Source organism: Ranitomeya variabilis, chromosome 1, assembly GCF_051348905.1.
Source record: "Ranitomeya variabilis isolate aRanVar5 chromosome 1, aRanVar5.hap1, whole genome shotgun sequence".
Taxonomy (NCBI): Eukaryota; Metazoa; Chordata; class Amphibia; order Anura; family Dendrobatidae; genus Ranitomeya; species Ranitomeya variabilis.
Genome location: NC_135232.1, coordinates 270,366,221 through 270,384,734, shown reverse-complemented (window position 1 = coordinate 270,384,734; position 18,514 = coordinate 270,366,221). Strand labels below are relative to the sequence as shown.

General features: G+C 44.0%; 1 protein-coding gene across 2 annotated transcripts in view; it reads left to right on the top strand.

The window, feature by feature from the left end:
* Positions 1-18,514, top strand: part of GGT1 (gamma-glutamyltransferase 1) — a 155,654-nt gene that overhangs the window by 36,684 nt on the left and 100,456 nt on the right. For both annotated transcript variants that reach the window (XM_077293620.1, XM_077293629.1), the window contains exon 2: positions 16,452-16,622. In XM_077293620.1, coding sequence (XP_077149735.1) covers positions 16,456-16,622 — 167 coding nt within the window. In that variant the 5' untranslated portion in view covers positions 16,452-16,455. The remainder of the gene's footprint in view (positions 1-16,451; positions 16,623-18,514) is intronic.

The window sequence follows — 18,514 nt, the reverse complement described above, 5'->3', positions numbered from 1 at the left end:
ATGACGGGAGGCTCGGAGCTCTTCCGGGACTCTTGCGTCGCCCCACTCCTGTTGTTACCCCCCTGTGTCTTCCTGGGTCTGGGTGAGACAGCCCACCTGTAACTGACTGTCCTGCCGTGGGTTTGAAGTTTGGCTTGGAGCACTATACTTCCTCGGCGTTCCGGCCACCGGTTATGCGCCTCAATAGGATGTTGCCTCGTCTTACAGCACGACTCCTACTGCTATTCTCCTTGTTGCGTTGATCTCGTTTCTCACTCAGCACAATAAATCTCGCTTCTTATCCTTTCTTGGGGTACCGCCGCTATATCGTGCAGCCCCGGTCCCGTAATGTTCTCTCTGTTCGCTAGGCCTCTGTCAGGATCCCACCCCTGACAGGGACCCCTCTGAATCTTCCCCTACAACACCCTCTGCCACAAGGTGTTGCCTGGTTCCAACCCAGTCAGCTTTCTTTCTAACTTCCTGCCTAACCCCCAGTTTTACCAGATTGTGAGGAGTGGCCTAATAAATAGAACCCTTAGCTCCCCCTAGAGGCCAGACTGTGAAATGTATTGGTGTCTGTGATACCTGGTCAGATGAACTCCTTCAGTGCCATCAGACGTACCATAGCCCCCCTTATCGGCGGAGCCACAGTACTGCAACGACCAGGACTCTGGGGTGCTGCACTCCCCCCCCCCGGTTAAATCCAGTACTCCTGGACTGGGCAGAAAACAACAATACATGTCAGCAAAAAGACATAAAAGTTTACTTGTACTTGCATTTTCAAAATTGTAACAGAGCTTCCCTTTATGGGAGGTGAGGACACTTGAACGTTACCAACATAGTTAAATACTTTAAATAACTTTTCTTACCCAACCGGGTATTCTATTAAGTGCGAAATCTTTGTACAATAATTTAACATTGCCTTTAAGGACGTACTCGCTAAATCCACTAAAGACCTTCTTATATCACATATAAGGCTAATTAACTTTTATGCATTCTCCTTCTTTACGTCTGCAGGACCGCCTGTCCTAACTGCTCCAGACCTACTGCCTCTCCTTTCTATACAGGACCGCCCCTTTCTGCCCGGGCCTACTGTCCTTCCACTACTATACACAGTATAGAACATATCATTTTTCTTTCAGTTCAAGATCACTGAGCCATCTCTATATGGCTCCTAAGAGGACTCACCACTAACCCCTACGGGTTCACTTCCTGTCCTCATTCTTCTATTAACATTATTAAACATTTCTTACAATCAACCAGTTAGCTACATATAACTTTTACATATCAGCATTATCAGTACTTTCTTTCAAAACATCATCATTCTTTAAGTGCTTTTGATGAACATCCCCTTTAAGAGGGGACCAAGTCTCTATGAGGTAGTGCAACTTCTCAAGCTGCAAGTCTGTTTGCAGTAAGGACTCCGATGCTGGTTCTGCGACCAGTGTCTTCGCAAAGAGTCCTTTTGCTTATAAAACCAGTATAGAGCACCTTTAAGAAGGTGCAAACTATTTACAAGATCAGTTTTTGAATCATTCACCGTCCATGATTCGGCAGTCCTTTGATAACTGTGCAAAAGTAGAAAACAAACAAAAAGCAATAGGGATCCCGGGTCAACAAAGGGATCCCTTTAAGAGTTAACCCAAGTCGGGTTTAAAGCAGCAAAAAGCAGGGAAACAAACAGTTAACTATTTACATGTTCAGGTTTCCGAGGTTTAGTTGGACGGCTTCCAGGGCTGCACCTGGCACTTAACCCTTCTTGGCCTGGGAAAAGTGAGGTCCAGGGTTACACCCAGTGCTGGACAAACGCCGTTAATCCGTCTTTCATGTACGGTTAAATCATGCGCAGCGATGGAGGTCTGCGCAGCTTGAGTATGGGCATTTGCTGCAGCAGAGGTAGCGGCTGCTGCAAGATCAGTCACTGGAATGGAGTCAGCAGTTGTGGCACTAGCAGTCACTGGAGTGGTGTCGGTCGTCAGGGCAGGGTCGTCCTTCATACCTGCTTCAGATGCAGTCCCTCCGGTGCCGGTCTGGAATGCTGGCTGCAGGGCCTAGTGCTGCGACGTTGTCATCTCTGCTTGCAGCATCTCGCTTTCCGGCAGGGCCTTGCTTTCTGGCTTCAGAGCGCTGGAACTTCTTTCTTGCTCCGGACCAGACGAGGCTGCCGACAGATGTCTCTTGAGGCTCCCGATGATGGTCTTCTTCCACCCGGCCTCAGTGCTCAGCTGCGTCTGCAGGAGTTGGTCGCTGAGCTCATCCACTCCGGCCTGCAGGAGGTCAATATCAGCGGTGGAGGCCTGGTTGCGGTGCCCCTCCGGGTAGCTGGGGGAGTCCTTTGCTCCGACCCCATGCTCCGGCTCCGGGCGGCTGGTCATGGCATCTCCCACGCGGCTCACTTCTTCTTCCTCGTCCTTTTCCCGCTCTCTCCTTCGTGGGCGGTTTCGCTTTCTTTGTCTCTGCCCACCATTGAGGATCAGGAGGCGGATCTCGGCTGCTGACGGACACGTCCTCAAAGGGCCGAAATATTTAGACTGGGCGGCCTTTGTCTTTCGCGCTCTTCAGCTTGTCTACGCCCACTCCACGCCCCTCTTCTTCTCCTGCGTTCCCTGTGGCGCTGCAATGGCGGCGGGTTTTGGCGGGAACTTTTGGCGGCCAGTAGCACTACACAGTCTTTGCAATAAGTCACAGTCCAAGTATAATAAATCACAGTTCCAAGGCACACATGACCTGATTCTTCAGGCTTAAGTAGATCCTGTTCGTGACGCCAAGTTGTAGCGCCCCCACTGCCGCAGGGCCGAGGGGTACCCGGTACCAGGCCTCTGAATCTCTGCTCTGGGGTTGTCACGGTGGCTAGACCCAGTCCGTGACCCTGCTGAGGGGCGTACAATAATAGATGTGGATGGTGGTGGAGGTGCGGTGCAGTAAATAACGAGGACACCAGGTTGCAGTCTCTTTACCTCTTTACTGAAGGCTTCTGAGTCCTCAATCCGGAATACGGTTAACAGGGCTGCGCAAGTCCGGCCGGTCTGATGGCACCTCCAGAGTTCCCTTTGCAGGTGGAAATCTGTGCCTACCTTCCTGCGCTTGTGTTGTGGTCCTCCCCTGCTGTGCTTACGGGATAGTACCCCACAACTGTTGTGTCTGTTTCTCGTGTTCCCTCACAACTCGATTCTGATGTTCTCCCTCTACGTCCCCCTGATCTTACGGTTAGGACGCACCCGTATGATGGGAGGCTCGGAGCTCTTCCGGGACTCTTGCGTCGCCCCACTCCTGTTGTTACCCCCCTGTGTCTTCCTGGGTCTGGGTGAGACAGCCCACCTGTAACTGACTGTCCTGCCGTGGGTTTGAAGTTTGGCTTGGAGCACTATACTTCCTCGGCGTTCCGGCCACCGGTTATGCGCCTCAATAGGATGTTGCCTCGTCTTACAGCACGACTCCTACTGGTATTCTCCTTGTTGCGTTGATCTCGTTTCTCACTCAGCACAATAAATCTCGCTTCTTATCCTTTCTTGGGGTACCGCCGCTATATCGTGCTGCCCCGGTCCCGTAACGTTCTCTCTGTTCGCTAGGCCTCTGTCAGGATCCCACCCCTGACAGGGACCCCTCTGAATCTTCCCCTACAACACCCTCTGCCACAAGGTGTTGCCTGGTTCCAACCCAGTCAGCTTTCTTTCTAACTTCCTGCCTAACCCCCAGTTTTACCAGATTGTGAGGAGTGGCCTAATAAATAGAACCCTTAGCTCCCCCTAGAGGCCAGACTGTGAAATGTATTGGTGTCTGTGATACCTGGTCAGATGAACTCCTTCAGTGCCATCAGACGTACCATAGCCCCCCTTAGCGGCGGAGCCACAGTACTGCAACGACCAGGACTCTGGGGCGCTGCATAAGCCTTCCTGCTCGCGCTCGTATGCGAGGTCCTTGCTGCCTGTGGCTCCCTGACAAAGTCCTCTCTCTCTTGTCCTGGGACAGTTACCCGTATGGTGGGCAATGCAAGCCTTTTTATAGGGTCTCTATCACGACCCGGGCTCTTCGTGTACCGCTGCACCTTCAGGTGTGGGTGCGGGCAAATTACATAAAGTCCTTTGCTCTCCGGTTCTGCTGTGCGACCTAGAGTTCAACACAACCTCGGGCTCCCGATGCCCGATTCCTGCACTTCGGCTCAGAAGGTGCCCAGTCACAGTTCCCCTCTAAGCCCTTTCCTGCTCGTGTGCTTCATTCGTCAGATGCTCACTACATTCCAACTCTTCAGGTTATCTTCCTTTCCTGGAGCTGCAGCTCACGCGTGGCTGCACAGCCCCACTCTCTGCTCTCACTCCTCTCTTCCACTGTCTTTGAACAACTATATTCAACTAACTGACTCCTCCTCCAGACCAGAATACATATAGCTGGGGGAAGCTCCCCTGAATCCGGGTTCAGAGCTCCCCCTTCTGGTCTGCATTCAGAACATGTTGCATGTAGTTGCTTTACCTGATAAAGGGAATTCTCCTTGCCTCCAAACATGACATCACCCTCCCCAAAAGGAAGACAACATCACTGTAACAACCGGTTTCCTGGGTTGTTACAGACACACCTCATCCTCCCCCATCTCAGGTGAGTATCAGGATGAAAGCTTTTTTATGTACAAACAGCATTTGCAGTTTGACCTGTATAATGTGTATAGACTGCTGTATGTAAAATATATAGGTGATACTGCTGTATATAATGACTGTATCACCTATATAATGTATATACAGCAGTCTATATTCATTATATAGGTGATACTGCTACTGATGTGTATATACAGTGCAGACCAAAAGTTTGGACACACCTTCTCATTTAAAGATGTTTCTGTATTTTCATGACTATGAAAATTGTACATTCACACTGAAGGCATCAAAACTATGAATTAACACATGTGGAATTATATACTTAACAAAAAAGTGTGAAACAACTGAAATCATGCCTTATATTCTAGGTTCTTCAAAGTAGCCACCTTTTGCTTTGATGACTGCTTTGCACACTCTTGGCATTCTCTTGATGAGCTTCAAGAGGTAGTCACCGGGAATGGTCTTCCAACAATCTTGAAAGAGTTCCCAGAGATGCTTAGCACTTGTTGGCCCTTTTGCCTTCACTCTGCGGTCCAGCTCACCCCAAACCATCTCGATTGGGTTCAGGTCTGGTGACTGTGGAGGCCAGGTCATCTGGCGTAGCACCCCATCACTCTCCTTCTGTGTCAAATAGCCCTTACACAGCCTGGAGGTGTGTTTGGGGTCATTATTCTGTTGAAAAATAAATGATATTCCAACTTAAATGCAAACCGGATGGAATAGCATGCCGCTGCAAGATGCTGTGGTAGCCATGCTGGTTCAGTATGCCTTCAATTTTGAATAAATCCCCAACAGTGTCACCAGCAAAGCACCCCCACACCATCACACCTCCTCCTCCATGCTTCACGGTGGGAACCAGGCATGTAGAGTCCATCCGTTCACCTTTTCTGCGTCGCACAAAGACATGGTGGTTGGAACCAAAGATCTCAAATTTGGACTCATCAGACCAAAGCACAGATTTCCACTGGTCTAATGTCCATTCCTTGTGTTCTTTAGCCCAAAAAAAAAAAGTCTCTTCTGCTTGTTGTCTGTCCTTAGAAGTGGTTTCCTAGCAGCTATTTTACCATGAAGGCCTGCTGCATAAAGTCTCCTCTTAACAGTTGTTGTAGCGATGTGTCTGCTGCTAGAACTCTGTGTGGCATTGACCTGGTCTATAATTTGAGCTGCTGTTAACCTGCGATTTCTGAGGCTGATGACTCGGATAAACTTATCCTCAGAAGCAGAGGTGACTCTTGGTCTTCCTTTCCTGGGGCGGTCCTCATGTGAGCCAGTTTCTTTATAGCGCTTCATGGTTTTTGCCACTGCACTTTTGGACACTTTCAAAGTTTTCCCAATTTTTCAGACTGACTGACCTTCATTTCTTAAAGTAATGATGGCCACTCGTTTTTCTTTACTTAGCTGTTTTATTCTTGCCATAATACAAATTCTAACAGGTCTATTCATTAAGACTATCAGCTGTGTATCCACCAGACTTCTGCACAACACAACTGATGGTCCTAACACCATTTATAAGGCAAGAAATCCCACTTATTAAACCTGACAGGGCACACCTGTGAAGTGAAAACCATTCCCGGTGACTACCTCTTGAAGCTCATCAAGAGAATGCCAAGAGTGTGCAAAGAAGTCATCAAAGCAAAAGAACCCTTGAAGAACCTAGAATATAAGACATAATTACAGTTGTTTCACACTTTTTTGTTAAGTATATAATTCCACATGTGTTAATTCATAGTTTTGATGCCTGCAGTGTGAATGTACAATTTTCATAGTCATGAAAATACAGAAAAATCTTTAAATGAGTAGGTGTGTCCAAACGTTTGCTCTGTAGTGTCTATATGACGGAAAACCCATTTAAATGGATTATGCCAAGTATTCCCCTATCCCGAGAACTTTGTAGTCGCTGGGGTCTGACCGTTGGGACCCCCATGATCCCAAGAAGCGGCGCTCTAAAGAAGTAGTCGATCATGTGCACTGCAGCGGCATTGACACATGGCTCTTCAAATAACGCCTTTAAGAGGAGTGTTGAAGGGCACAGCACAGTATAGCTAAATCCATGAGAGAAGTGTTATAGTATGTGGGGTTTGTGTGGCAGGGCTGCTTTTTTGTCCCATTTCGGCCCTGGACAGCTCTGCAGGGAGACTGCCATACTTTATATTGGTTTTACTCCCTGCATATTGTAGGGCAGCTGAAGGATTCAGGTAGCAGTGTCATGGCCCTGTGTTGTTCTGTAACCCACATCCCCACACTGACTATATACAGTGGGCAACTAAAGTGTAGATTGCAGTTCCTTATGAATAGTAAGGTCAGTGGGTAAATGTGTCTACCTCTTTTACAATGGAATGGCCCAAATGTGAGCTGAGGTAAAACATTGCCAGAAGCGAAGGGTTTCCAAGCTTTCTTCTCTCTTAGCCTCTGACCTGTCCATACACAGGCACTAATGCCCTCATACGTCCACCAGTATGTACAGCCGTGTGTGTGGCAGTAGGTTTTCTAATAGTCTTATCACACCTGTCTGCCATACTTCGTTCAGGCGAGTCAGGAACCATAGTTGACGTGTTCTAGTATTGAACTCCCATTTCCCAGCTCTGGAAATGCACAACTTATGGTTGGAGAATTGGCAGTATTACTTGTCAGGATGTGACTTTCCCCACCAGGTGATTGCAGGGTTTAGAGGGGCACACTTCCATTTTTAAGGGGTCGTCTCTGTCAAGCTGGGTTTACAGGAGTGTATTGCCATAGACACACGAGGGTGTGAGTTCGGATTGGGATACCCTTCGCGAGGCTGGAGGTTGTGGTCTGTATACAGACCGTGAACTTCACTCTTGTGAACCCAGCCTACAAATAATTCTGTAATGGTGCATGTATTACTAACGCAGATGATGTTTGCGCGTGTTGCCATTTCCAGTTCACCTATATATTTTGGCATGGGGGGCCCCATTTGACAGTTCGCACTGGGGCCCATAACTTTGCAGTTACCTCACTCTGTAGCAGGATAAATACTAGGAAGTGAGTGTGACTTTTTTGGTGTGAGTGGTTAGGATTGCCTGCAATTTTTCATAGTATACAGGTGTTATTAATGGAGCATTTTCTGAGCTGTTGGTATTGATAGGCAGAGTAGATGACAATTCAAGTGTAAATTATGTGGCTGTAAACCAGAATAGTTCATATGTATGTAATGTATATAGTACATTTTTAAACCGGGATGTTTTATAATCGATATTAAGAACTACTTTGTATGCAATGGGTTATCCAGGACTATTTTATTTTTTTACTATGTGCCTTAGAACTAACAGGCAGATATTTGCCAACTACCTGCCTGTTTAGCCTGACGCCACTCTGTCTGCTCAGAGTGGTCACGGACCACTCCTGCTGGTAATTCTGTGGCTTCCAGTGACGTTACGTTGAGAGAACAGTTACATCTCTTTGGCTCTGTTGACTAGGCATTACTACCAATGTCATGCTGACTGACAGCCGGCTCCTCACTGCCTAACTGCAGGGATCCGGCTGTCAATCAGCAGACTTTATCAGTTGACCAGACCAGAAGACGAAGAGCTGTTCATTTGACATGCGGTTGAATAAAGTATCAGAATTGCCAGCAGGGGCAGTCAATGATTGCTCTGAGCCAGCACTAGGCATAACAGGCAGTTAGTAGTTAGAATCTACCTGCCTGTCAGTCCTTGGCCCCATAGGAAACAATAAAATAGTCCCAGATCACCCGTTTAACACAAACTACCAGTGGCGTCATTTTGACCCACTTTGCTGTTTATCTTTCTTTATAATTTCTAAAATTTTATCAAATGACTTCTGAGTTTTGTGACTTTTATTTATTCATTGTAGTGTGTATTTTAGGACACAAAATTAATTGTAATTTTTTCAGTCAATTTGACCCCATAACATGTTCTGTGCATTTCCATGCTGTATTTCTACACACAAGCCCTTTTTAGTTCTCACTACTGTTGGCAAACATAATGGTATGCTAAGTACAGATGACCCATTTGTTCCCTTGAGTCATTTCCCCTCATTTGCTCAGTTTTAAGACTTTTTGATCCCAGTTTTCGAGTCATTATGTACATTTATTGCTTTTCCTGCTTGTAAAATGCTGGGGAACAAGTTGGCTGTGTATAATAAGTCATTGTTTTGTAGGTTGTTGGTATAATCTCATAGTCTCTGCTCTAGTATGTACATTTTATAAAGTTTCTGTACTAACTTATAGTACAAAATAACTTTTTTTTCCCTGTATGCTGGATTTAGTCCTGACACCAATTAATGTTCCCAGTATTTTTAAGTTAATATTTATTGAACATAACTATTAAAAGGCAAAACGCATATTTATAATAAATTTCACTAAGACAATACTTTTCAGAATGAGCTGAGATATTGTAGCATATGAAACAAAATTACTGACTAATATTGGAAGTAAATACAGCTCTGGCAAAAATTAAGAGACCACCACATAAAAACCCTGTCATGGGCAGCCCAATCTCTAGACCTGAACCCCATTGAAAACCTCTGGAATGTAATCAATGGTCTAAAAATTACAATTAAATGTGGAGTTCACTGGTATTTAGTATTCCATATTTAGGCTTTCCAAATTTTATTTGGTGCTGAATTCTTCAGAAGTGTAACTTTTTGACTCTAATGGCAGTGCAGTGCAGTTGGATTATGTGAATATGGCCTAAAGATGACACATGTATGTGGGATTCAATGGTATTTAGTGTCTTGAATCTAGTCTGACCAAGACTTATTCGGTGCTCAATTCAACAGAGGCGTAACTTGAAACTTAAAGGGAATCGTCACCACATTTGACCTATCTAACGTATTAAAATGGGCATACAGGTTATAGACAGCTGAAAAGAAGTCCTACCTGCATGTCTCTTATATCAGATGCCTTGTTGTTGAGAAATCATCTTTTATCACTTTATATAAATGACCTCTTCCAGGCTCTGGGGAGGATGCTGCCTGGAAGGTAACTCTGCCTCCAGAGCTTATTTTACTTGAAAGGGGAGTTACCAGTGTGATGTGTACTGGCTATTCTCTGCTCTCCTGGTCTCACTGCAGAGCTGTGTGTGATTATACCTGACACATCTGCAGGTTCCTCTCAGCTTCAAGAAGACAGATTTAATTTCTCCTGTTCTGTGTTAGTTACTTGTCTCTCTGGTAACTCCAGATGATTTTTCTGATATGAGACATACAGGTAGGACTGTTTTCAGCTGTCTATAACCTGTATGCCAATTGTATTAGTTTAGATAGGTCAAATGTGTTGACAGATTCCCTTTAATGACCGCAATGGAAAATCTTATTATGACTTACCAGTCATAGTACTGACACTCTTTTGTGAAAGGGGCATGATTTGTCCCATCAGGCTCCAGCGTTTTGGTGCATCTCTTTGTAGTTATGGTTTTGAAGTTCACATTAGTACAGCCTTGGGATCTTTTTTTTTATATGTATTAATATTAATTCTGTAGGCTCACTGACTTGGACATGAATCAATAAATCTGGGACCTCTCTCTAAAATCTTATATAAATGTTTGTAATAAAAAAAACAAACCCATATTTCTTAATTCAGTTCCTTCTTAAGAAAACAGGATAATGCATTAGTACTCCTGCTTCTTTTCGGAAAATTGAATATATTAATGCAATGTGGTACATGTGCGAAGCAGGTACAGGGTACATTTTTCGGCTAGACCATTTTCTCTTGTCAAACGAACGAGGTTTCTTCATAGATATAATATTTTAATGCCATTATATAATGTTACAGTAAAACTTGTAACAAAGGTCACATAAAATATTTTTTACTTCCTTCTTAAGAAAGGAAGATGAATCATCAGTGCTGTTGCTCCTTTTATTCTTGATTCTACATATATTGAAGGCAATTACAGCTATGGCAAAAATTAAGAGACCACCACCTCAAAACCCTGTCATGGGCAGCCCAATCTCCAGCCCTGAACCCCATTGAAAACCTCTGGAATGTAATCAAAAGGATGATGGATAGTCACAAGCCATCAAACAAAGAAGAACTGCTTACATTTTTGCGCCAGAAGCAGTGTGAAAAACTGGTGGAAAGCATGCCAAGACGCATGAACGCTGTGATTGAAAATCATGGTTATTCCACAAAATATTGATTTCTGAATTCTTCCTGAGTTAAAACATTAGTACTGTTGTTTATAAATGATTATGAACTTGTTTTCTTTGCATTATTTGAGGTCTGAAAGCACTGTTTTCCAGTCCACCACCTGACAGCACCATTGGAGGACGTCCTTCTTATCCGCAGTGGGACAGGAACCACAAGTTAAAAGGACCCTCCCCACTCCACCCACCAGTGTTTTTCCTGTCCCACTGCGGATAGGAACTGCAAGACGTAGCCTCCGACGGTGCTGTGCAGATGGTGGGGATCGGGGGGCCCAGCCTTTCCCTTCCCCGCCGCAAGATATCTGCGGCTGATACCTGCGATGGGGGGTCCCTCAGCCTCCCCAGTGTAGCGCTGCTCCTGGGGCCAAGGTCCGTTTCTCCAGGCTGGGGCTCTCGGTCCGGGTGCTGTCTGCTGGAGCGGCGGCCATTCCCGCATGCGGCCGCGGCCATTCTCGGCGAGGGCTCTCTGGGGCGGTCATATAGGAAGAACATACTACCAGGGAGAATGGACTCCTCAGATTGCGGCAAGATCATCGAATTTCAGAGAGCCGTATGCGATCTGGAAAGTGTTGGGCCAGGCCCAGTCATTGGTCCAAGACAGACACGTGAGAATACTGTCCGACAATGTCACAGCAGTGGCATTTCTGAGACACCAGGGAGGTCCGAGACATCCACCACTGCAACACTTAGCAGACCAGATTTTCAGATGGGCAGAAAGATCTGTCAAATCCATCTCGGCAGTTCACCTGGAAGGTGCCAAGAATCAGCTAGCAGATTTCTTGAGCCGAAAGTCGGTACATCCCGGAGAGTGGGAACTGAACCCGGAAGTATTCAGCGGTCTATGCCAGAAATGGGGCACACCTCAGGTGGACCTCTTTGCCGCCAGGTCAAACGCAAAGGTCAGAGCATTTTTTTCTCTGAATCCTCTAGATGGAGCCACAGGAGTAGACGCCTTGTCTCAGTATTGGGGAGAAGGCCTCCTGTACGCATTTCCACCTCTTCCTCTGATATCGAAGACACTCAGGAAGATACGAGACGAGAGAGCAACTGTAATCCTGGTGGTTCCTTTTTGGCCGAAAAGAAGCTGGTTTTCTCTACTGTCCAGGATGTCAACAGAAGAACCAGTCTTTCTACCGAACAGGCAGGACCTTCTACCTCAGGGTCCGGTGTTCCACAAGAATCCAGACTCTGCACCTATCTGCTTGGATCCTGAACGGCAAACCCTAAGATCCAGAGGCCTGTCAGAAGAGGTCATTACCACACTCCAGGCAAGCAGAAAGCCGGTGACTTCGGCGATCTACAACAAGATCTGGAAGCGGTATTGTTCCTTTTTGGGAAAAGGTCATGTGGATACTTCAAAACCAGATATCCCTAAAATCCTCGATTTCCTACAACTCGGATTTGACAAGGGCCTTCGGCCTAGTACTCTAAAAGTACAGATTGCAGCACTTAGTGTATTTTTTGATACATCACTAGCCTCCCATCCCTGGATAGCAAGATTTTCCAGGGCCACACAGAGAATGAGGCCACTTGTGAGGAAATCAACTCCTCCTTGGGACCTAAACCTGGTCCTTAACACTTTGTGTAAAACCCCTTACTTGCTGTCAGAAGATATGGACATAGCCAATCTCTCCTTTAAGACTGCCTTCCTAATTGCCATCACATCGGCTAAAAGGCTAGGGGAGATGCAGGCTCTTTCTATCCAGAACCCATATCTTCAGATCTTTGACGACAGAATAGTCTTCAAACATAACCCAGCTTTCCTCCCCAAAGTAGTATCATCTACCAATATAAATCAGGAAATAATCCTTCCTTCTTTCTGCCAACACCCTAAAAACGCAAAAGAAGGGGTCTACCATAACCTTGACGTTAGGGAGACTGTTCTAAAATACCTGGGGGCGACAGAAAGCTGGAGACGGGACACTAACTTATTTATACAATACGGTGGTCCAAATAGGGGTTGCAAGGCAGCAAAATCAACCATTGCTAGGTGGATTAAAAATATGATTAGCCTAGCATATACAAACCAAGGGAAAGATCCCCCGGACACTCTTAGGGCCCACTCAACACGAGCCATTTCTACATCATGGGCAGAGAAGGGGGGTGCCTCAGCTGAGCAAATCTGTAGGGCGGCGACTTGGACTAGTCTTTCTACCTTTGCTAGACACTATAAATTAGATGTCGTATCAGACCAATTAGCCTTTGGTAGAAAAGTCTTACATGCAGTAGTTCCACCCTAGCTAAACATCCTTTGGTATTCTCCAATGGTGCTGTCAGGTGGTGGACTGGAAAACGGTAATTAGTTCTTACCAGTAATTGTATTTCCAGGAATCCACCTGACAGCACTACTAGTTCCCTCCCACTGCAAACTTTTAGGGTACTGTCACACAGTGCCATTTTGATCGCTACGACGGTACGATTCGTGACGTTCTAGCGATATCGTTACGATATCGCAGTGTCTGGCACGCAGCAGCGATCAGGGACCCTGCTGAGAATCGTACGTCGTAGCAGATCGTTTGGAACTTTCTTTCGTCACTTGATCACCCGCTGACATCGCTGGATCGTTGTGTGTGACAGCGATCCAGCGATGTGTTCGCTTGTAACCAGGGTAAACATCGGGTAACTAAGCGCAGGGCCGCGCTTAGTAACCCGATGTTTACCGTGGTTACCAACGTAAACGTAAAAAAAACAAACAGTACATACTCACATTCCGGTGTCTGTCCTCCGGCGTCTCAGCTTCTCTGCACTGTGAGCGCCGGCCAGCCAGAAAGCGAGCACAGCGGTGACGTCTGACGTCACCGCTCTGCTTTCCGGCTGCTGTGCTTACACAGTGCAGAGAAGCTGAGACGCCGGGGGACAGACACCGGAATGTGAGTATGTACTGTTTGTTTTTTTTACGTTTACGCTGGTAACCAGGGTAAACATCGGGTTACTAAGCGCGGCCCTACGCTTAGTAACCCGATGTTTACCCTGGTTACCCGGGGACTTCGGCATCGCTCCAGCGCCGTGATTGCAACGTGTGACCGCAGTCTACGACGCTGGAGCGATAATCATACGATCGCTGCGACGTCACGGATCGTGCCGTCGTAGCGATCAAAATGGCACTGTGTGACAGTACCCTTACTACTGACTAATGTGATGTAACATTGGTGTGTAATTGTAAATAAACTCTCTTTTTTGCATCCATCCAGATGTGGTACTTAGAAAATCACTGGTGGGTGGAGTGGGGAGGGTCCTTTTAACTTGTGGTTCCTGTCCCACTGCGGATAAGAAGGACGTCCTCCAATGGTGCTGTCAGGTGGATTCCTGGAAATACAATTACCGGTAAGAACTAATTACCGTTTTTTTATTTTGTCCATTTCTCCTTTTCAGAAAAAAAATACAAAATGTACTGCTTGGAAATTCGGAGACATGTTAGAAGTTTATAGGATAATATAAATATTTACATTTTACTCAAAAATATACATAATATAGAGAGAAAAATCAGACAAACTGAACATTTTGCGGTGGTCTCTTAATTTTTGCCAGAGCTGTATGTCTTGGACATATCATCACCCACATACTTTATGAAGTTTAAAGCTACAATTGACTCAACATTTAGTTACACTTTGGCACTCTGTTTTTATCGTGGTTCTGTAAAATATGAAACTGATAATACTATTCTCCATAATGTACATCCTTGGCCAGAAGTTTTTAGACTGACATAAATTTTGGTTTTCGCAAGCTTTGCTGCTTCAGATATTTTAATCAGATGTATCAATAATAACTGATGTACATTGTATAGGCATTTAATATGTATTTACACTTTTTCTGTTTGTCCACCCACTTTTTGAAGATTGACCATAGATTTTCAATAGGATTGAGATCTGAGTAGTTTCCTGGCTATGGACCCAAAATTTTAATGTTTTATTTAGCAAGTCACTTTGGTTTTACTTTTGGTTTTTGACACGGTCTCTATCATTCTGGTGGAAAAGCCTTTGTTCATGACCAAATTGCTCCTGGCTCATTGGGAGAAGTTGCTCTTGGAAGATGTTTAGATACCGTTCTTTATTCATTGCAGTCTTCTTAGGAAAAATTGAGAGTGAGCCCATTCCTTAGGTGACAAGTAACCTCACATATGAATGGTCACAGGATGCTTTATTGTAGACATGACAGAGCTCATGAAAGTACTTGTCATTTTTTTTTTATCTGCATTTCTTCCAAATGTCCCAAACAATCTGAAGGGAGCATCATTAGAGCAAATGAAGCATGCCCAATACAGACGTAATAGAGAGTTTCTTAGCTCACATAGAATTGTCTAAACTTAATACCATACTCTTAAAATGCAGTCCATTCAGGGTATTCAATTTCTTGCTGAAAAACAAGATCATTTCTATTAGCTCAACGTGGAGATCCGTAAAATGGTGAAGAGTAATGCTAAAGGTGCAGAAATGTTCATTATATAATAATTAGGTTTCAGTTACCTATAAACAGAAAGCTCCTTTAATATTAGTTTCATCATTTGAAATTTTAATATTTGTGCAATGTATTAGTCACCTGGATTAATGGAATATCATGTTGTACTAAGTATACTTCCAGAAGCTTATTTTACAGAAATGCCTATGTGATTACACAGATGCTAACCCATTACTGAGATTTATGTAACAAATAATATAAATAACCCAACATAATTAGAAGAACCACATAAATGACCCTCCTCTTAAGTATAATGCTAAAAGTAATTTATTTAAGTAGATAAGGAACCGGCATTTTACATTTTAACTCCCGAGTCCCAACCCTTGTTCAGGAGATGGTCTACTGCAAAGCTGTGTAGAAGCAGCTTTCTGACATTGAGTTACAGTAGATCACACTTTAAGGCCACAGTTTTCATTCTGCCTCACCAGTACAAGATTGACTTTCACATACCTGCTATGTAATATTATGTGATTTATGTCTCTATCAAACAGAAATTCAGTCTCTTTTGTGTTTTCATGTACAGGTAAATGATTACTTTATCTGCATGAATGATTTTTCCATTATTCTTTGTTTAACTTTTTTTTTTTTCTTTTATGGGTTTTCTTTTTTACTAGCAGAAAAACAGCAAGATTTATAGGTTCCAGATTTCTTTTTTTTTTTAATTGGGTGGAATTTTCTGTTATTAAATAACCAACAGATCTTAGTGCAGAGTAATGCTGCTTGCTTGGAAATTAGGTCTGTTGTTAAGATTGATTGCTGTAGCCTGCCTGTGGTCCTCTTGTGATGCAATGTTGTGCGGGCAGAGCTGGCACCATTCAAGCCAATTGGAAAAGTCAGGAGAACGCTAAAAGCGTGAAGTATTGCCAAGCACAGGCTGCTTCCTGCAGCACGAGCACAAGGCAAGCCCGTCTAACTGTATGTCCATCAGTACATTCATAGCAAAATGGGCATAGACTGTTTGCTATATATATATATATATATATATATATATATATATATATATATATATATATATATATATATATATATATATATATATATATATATATATATATATATATATATATATATATATATATGTGTGTGTGTGTGTGTGTATATATATATATATGTGTTACTATACATGAGCCTGTAATTGAAAATTAGGCAGGCGAGGAACAACATAGAAAATATGGGCATGCATTTGTACCTGGAAACAAATGGTTCTTCCCGTAGTACATTTGACCAAATGAATAACTGCTAGTTTAGAGAATATGCAGAGCATTCCAAACCCACAGCAATCTTTGTATCTTTCATATTCCACAGCACTATGAAGAAACGTATATTGATAATAGGATTTCTGACTGCCATTGTGTTGGCACTTACACTTTTTTTGGGATTGTTCTTTGGACTGCGCACTCATCCTGTCCCCATTTCACAAATCTATGAAAGAGCAGCTGTAGCCACAGATGCTGGGAAGTGCTCCGAGATTGGCAGGTAAGTCCATGACAATTATAAAATTAATTTAATATTGCTGACTAAAGAGCGAATCTGTGTCAGATTTACTTGAATTTGGGAGGTAAATTCAATTTGCTTTAAATGTATTCAGTACAAACTGAATTTGTCATTTAAAAGAAGTACATTATGCTCTAAGGCCTCTCTAGACCTCAAAGTATAAAAAAGTAGGATTTAATGAAAAAGAAAATTAACCCCTTTCTGACCTCCGGTGGTGAGCCCGCATCAAAGCCGGGACATGTCAGCTGTTTTGAACAGCTGACATGTGCCCGTAATAGGTGCGGGCAGAATCGCGATCTGCCCGCGCCTATTAACTAGTTAAATGCCGCTGTCAAACGCAAATGTGGAAATGATCGCATTGCCGACCCCCGTCACATGATCGGAGGTCGGTGATGCTTCAGCATTGTAACCATAGAGGTCCTTGAGACCTCTATGGTTACTGATCCCCGGCAGCTGTGAGCGCCACCCTGTGGTCGGCGCTCACAGCACACCTGCATTTCTGCTACATAGCAGCGAACATCAGATAGCAGAGCAGAGCTGATCGAGTGGTGCCAGCTTCTAGCCTCCCATGGAGGCTATTGAAGCATGGCAAAAGTAAAAAAAAAGTAAAAAAAAATGTGAAAAAAATATAAAAGTTTAAATCACCCCCCTTTCACCCCAATCAAAATAAAAAAAAAAAAAATCAAACCTGCTCATATTTGGTATCGCCGCGTTCAGAATCGCCCGATCTATCAATAAAAAAAAGCATTAACCTGATCGCTAAATGGCGTAGCGAGAAAAAAATTCGAAACGCCAGAATTATGTTTTTTTGGTCGCCGCGATATTGCATTAAAATGCAATAACGGGCGATCAAAAGAACGTATCTGCACCGAAATGGTATCATTAAAAACGCCATCTCGGCATGCAAAAAAATAAGCCCTCATCCGACCCCAGATCATGAAAAATGGAGACGCTACAAGTATCAGAAAATGGCGCAATTTTTTTTTTTCTAGCAAAGTTTGGAATTTTTTTTCACCACTTAGATAAAAAATAACCTAGTCATGTTAGGTATCTATGAACTCGTACTGACCTGGAAAATCATAATGGCTGGTCAGTTTTAGCATTTAGTGAACCTAGCAAAAAAGCCAAACAAAAAACAAGTGTGGGACTGCACTTTTTTTGCAATTTCACCGCACTTGGAATTTTTTTCCTGTTTTCTAGTACACGACATGGTAAAACCAATGATGTCGTTCAAAAGTACAACTCGTCCCGCAAAAAATAAGCACTCACATGGCCAAATTGACAGAAAAATAAAAAAGTTATGGCTCTGGGAAGGAGGGGAGTGAAAAACGAACACGGAAAAACGGAAAATCCCAAGGTCATGAAGGGGTTAATATAATACTCACTGTTTCTGGCTCTCGCCTGTCACACCACTAAGTACCCTCTAGTTTTCGTCTCATTTCAAGTCTCTAAAGTGGCTCTGGTGTTGGTTAGGCCTCATGGCAACGTGAGGCCTGATCAGAGCCAGAGATTCCTGAAGAGTGACCAGAGCCATAGAGAACTGCATGATGGGACACCGGTGAGAGCTAGGGAGAGGTGAGTATTGTTTAATTTTTCTTTTTTATCCCATCTTGATACCTACCACAAATTATGCAAAATAGCAGCAAGGTGACTGCCATTTTACTGAATTTGAGCAGAGCGAATCACAAAATTTCCAAAACAAATTTGATTAGCTTTGAAAATATAGTGCGCACAAAACCATCACCAAAAATATACAAAAGTGTAAAAGTAAAAGTGATGGCAGGTCTTTGAGACAAACAGTCTCTGATATCCGTATCTGCCAACAAGATATCCCACTGTCTAGTAACAATGTCTCTTACATCTAATGAGCAGTC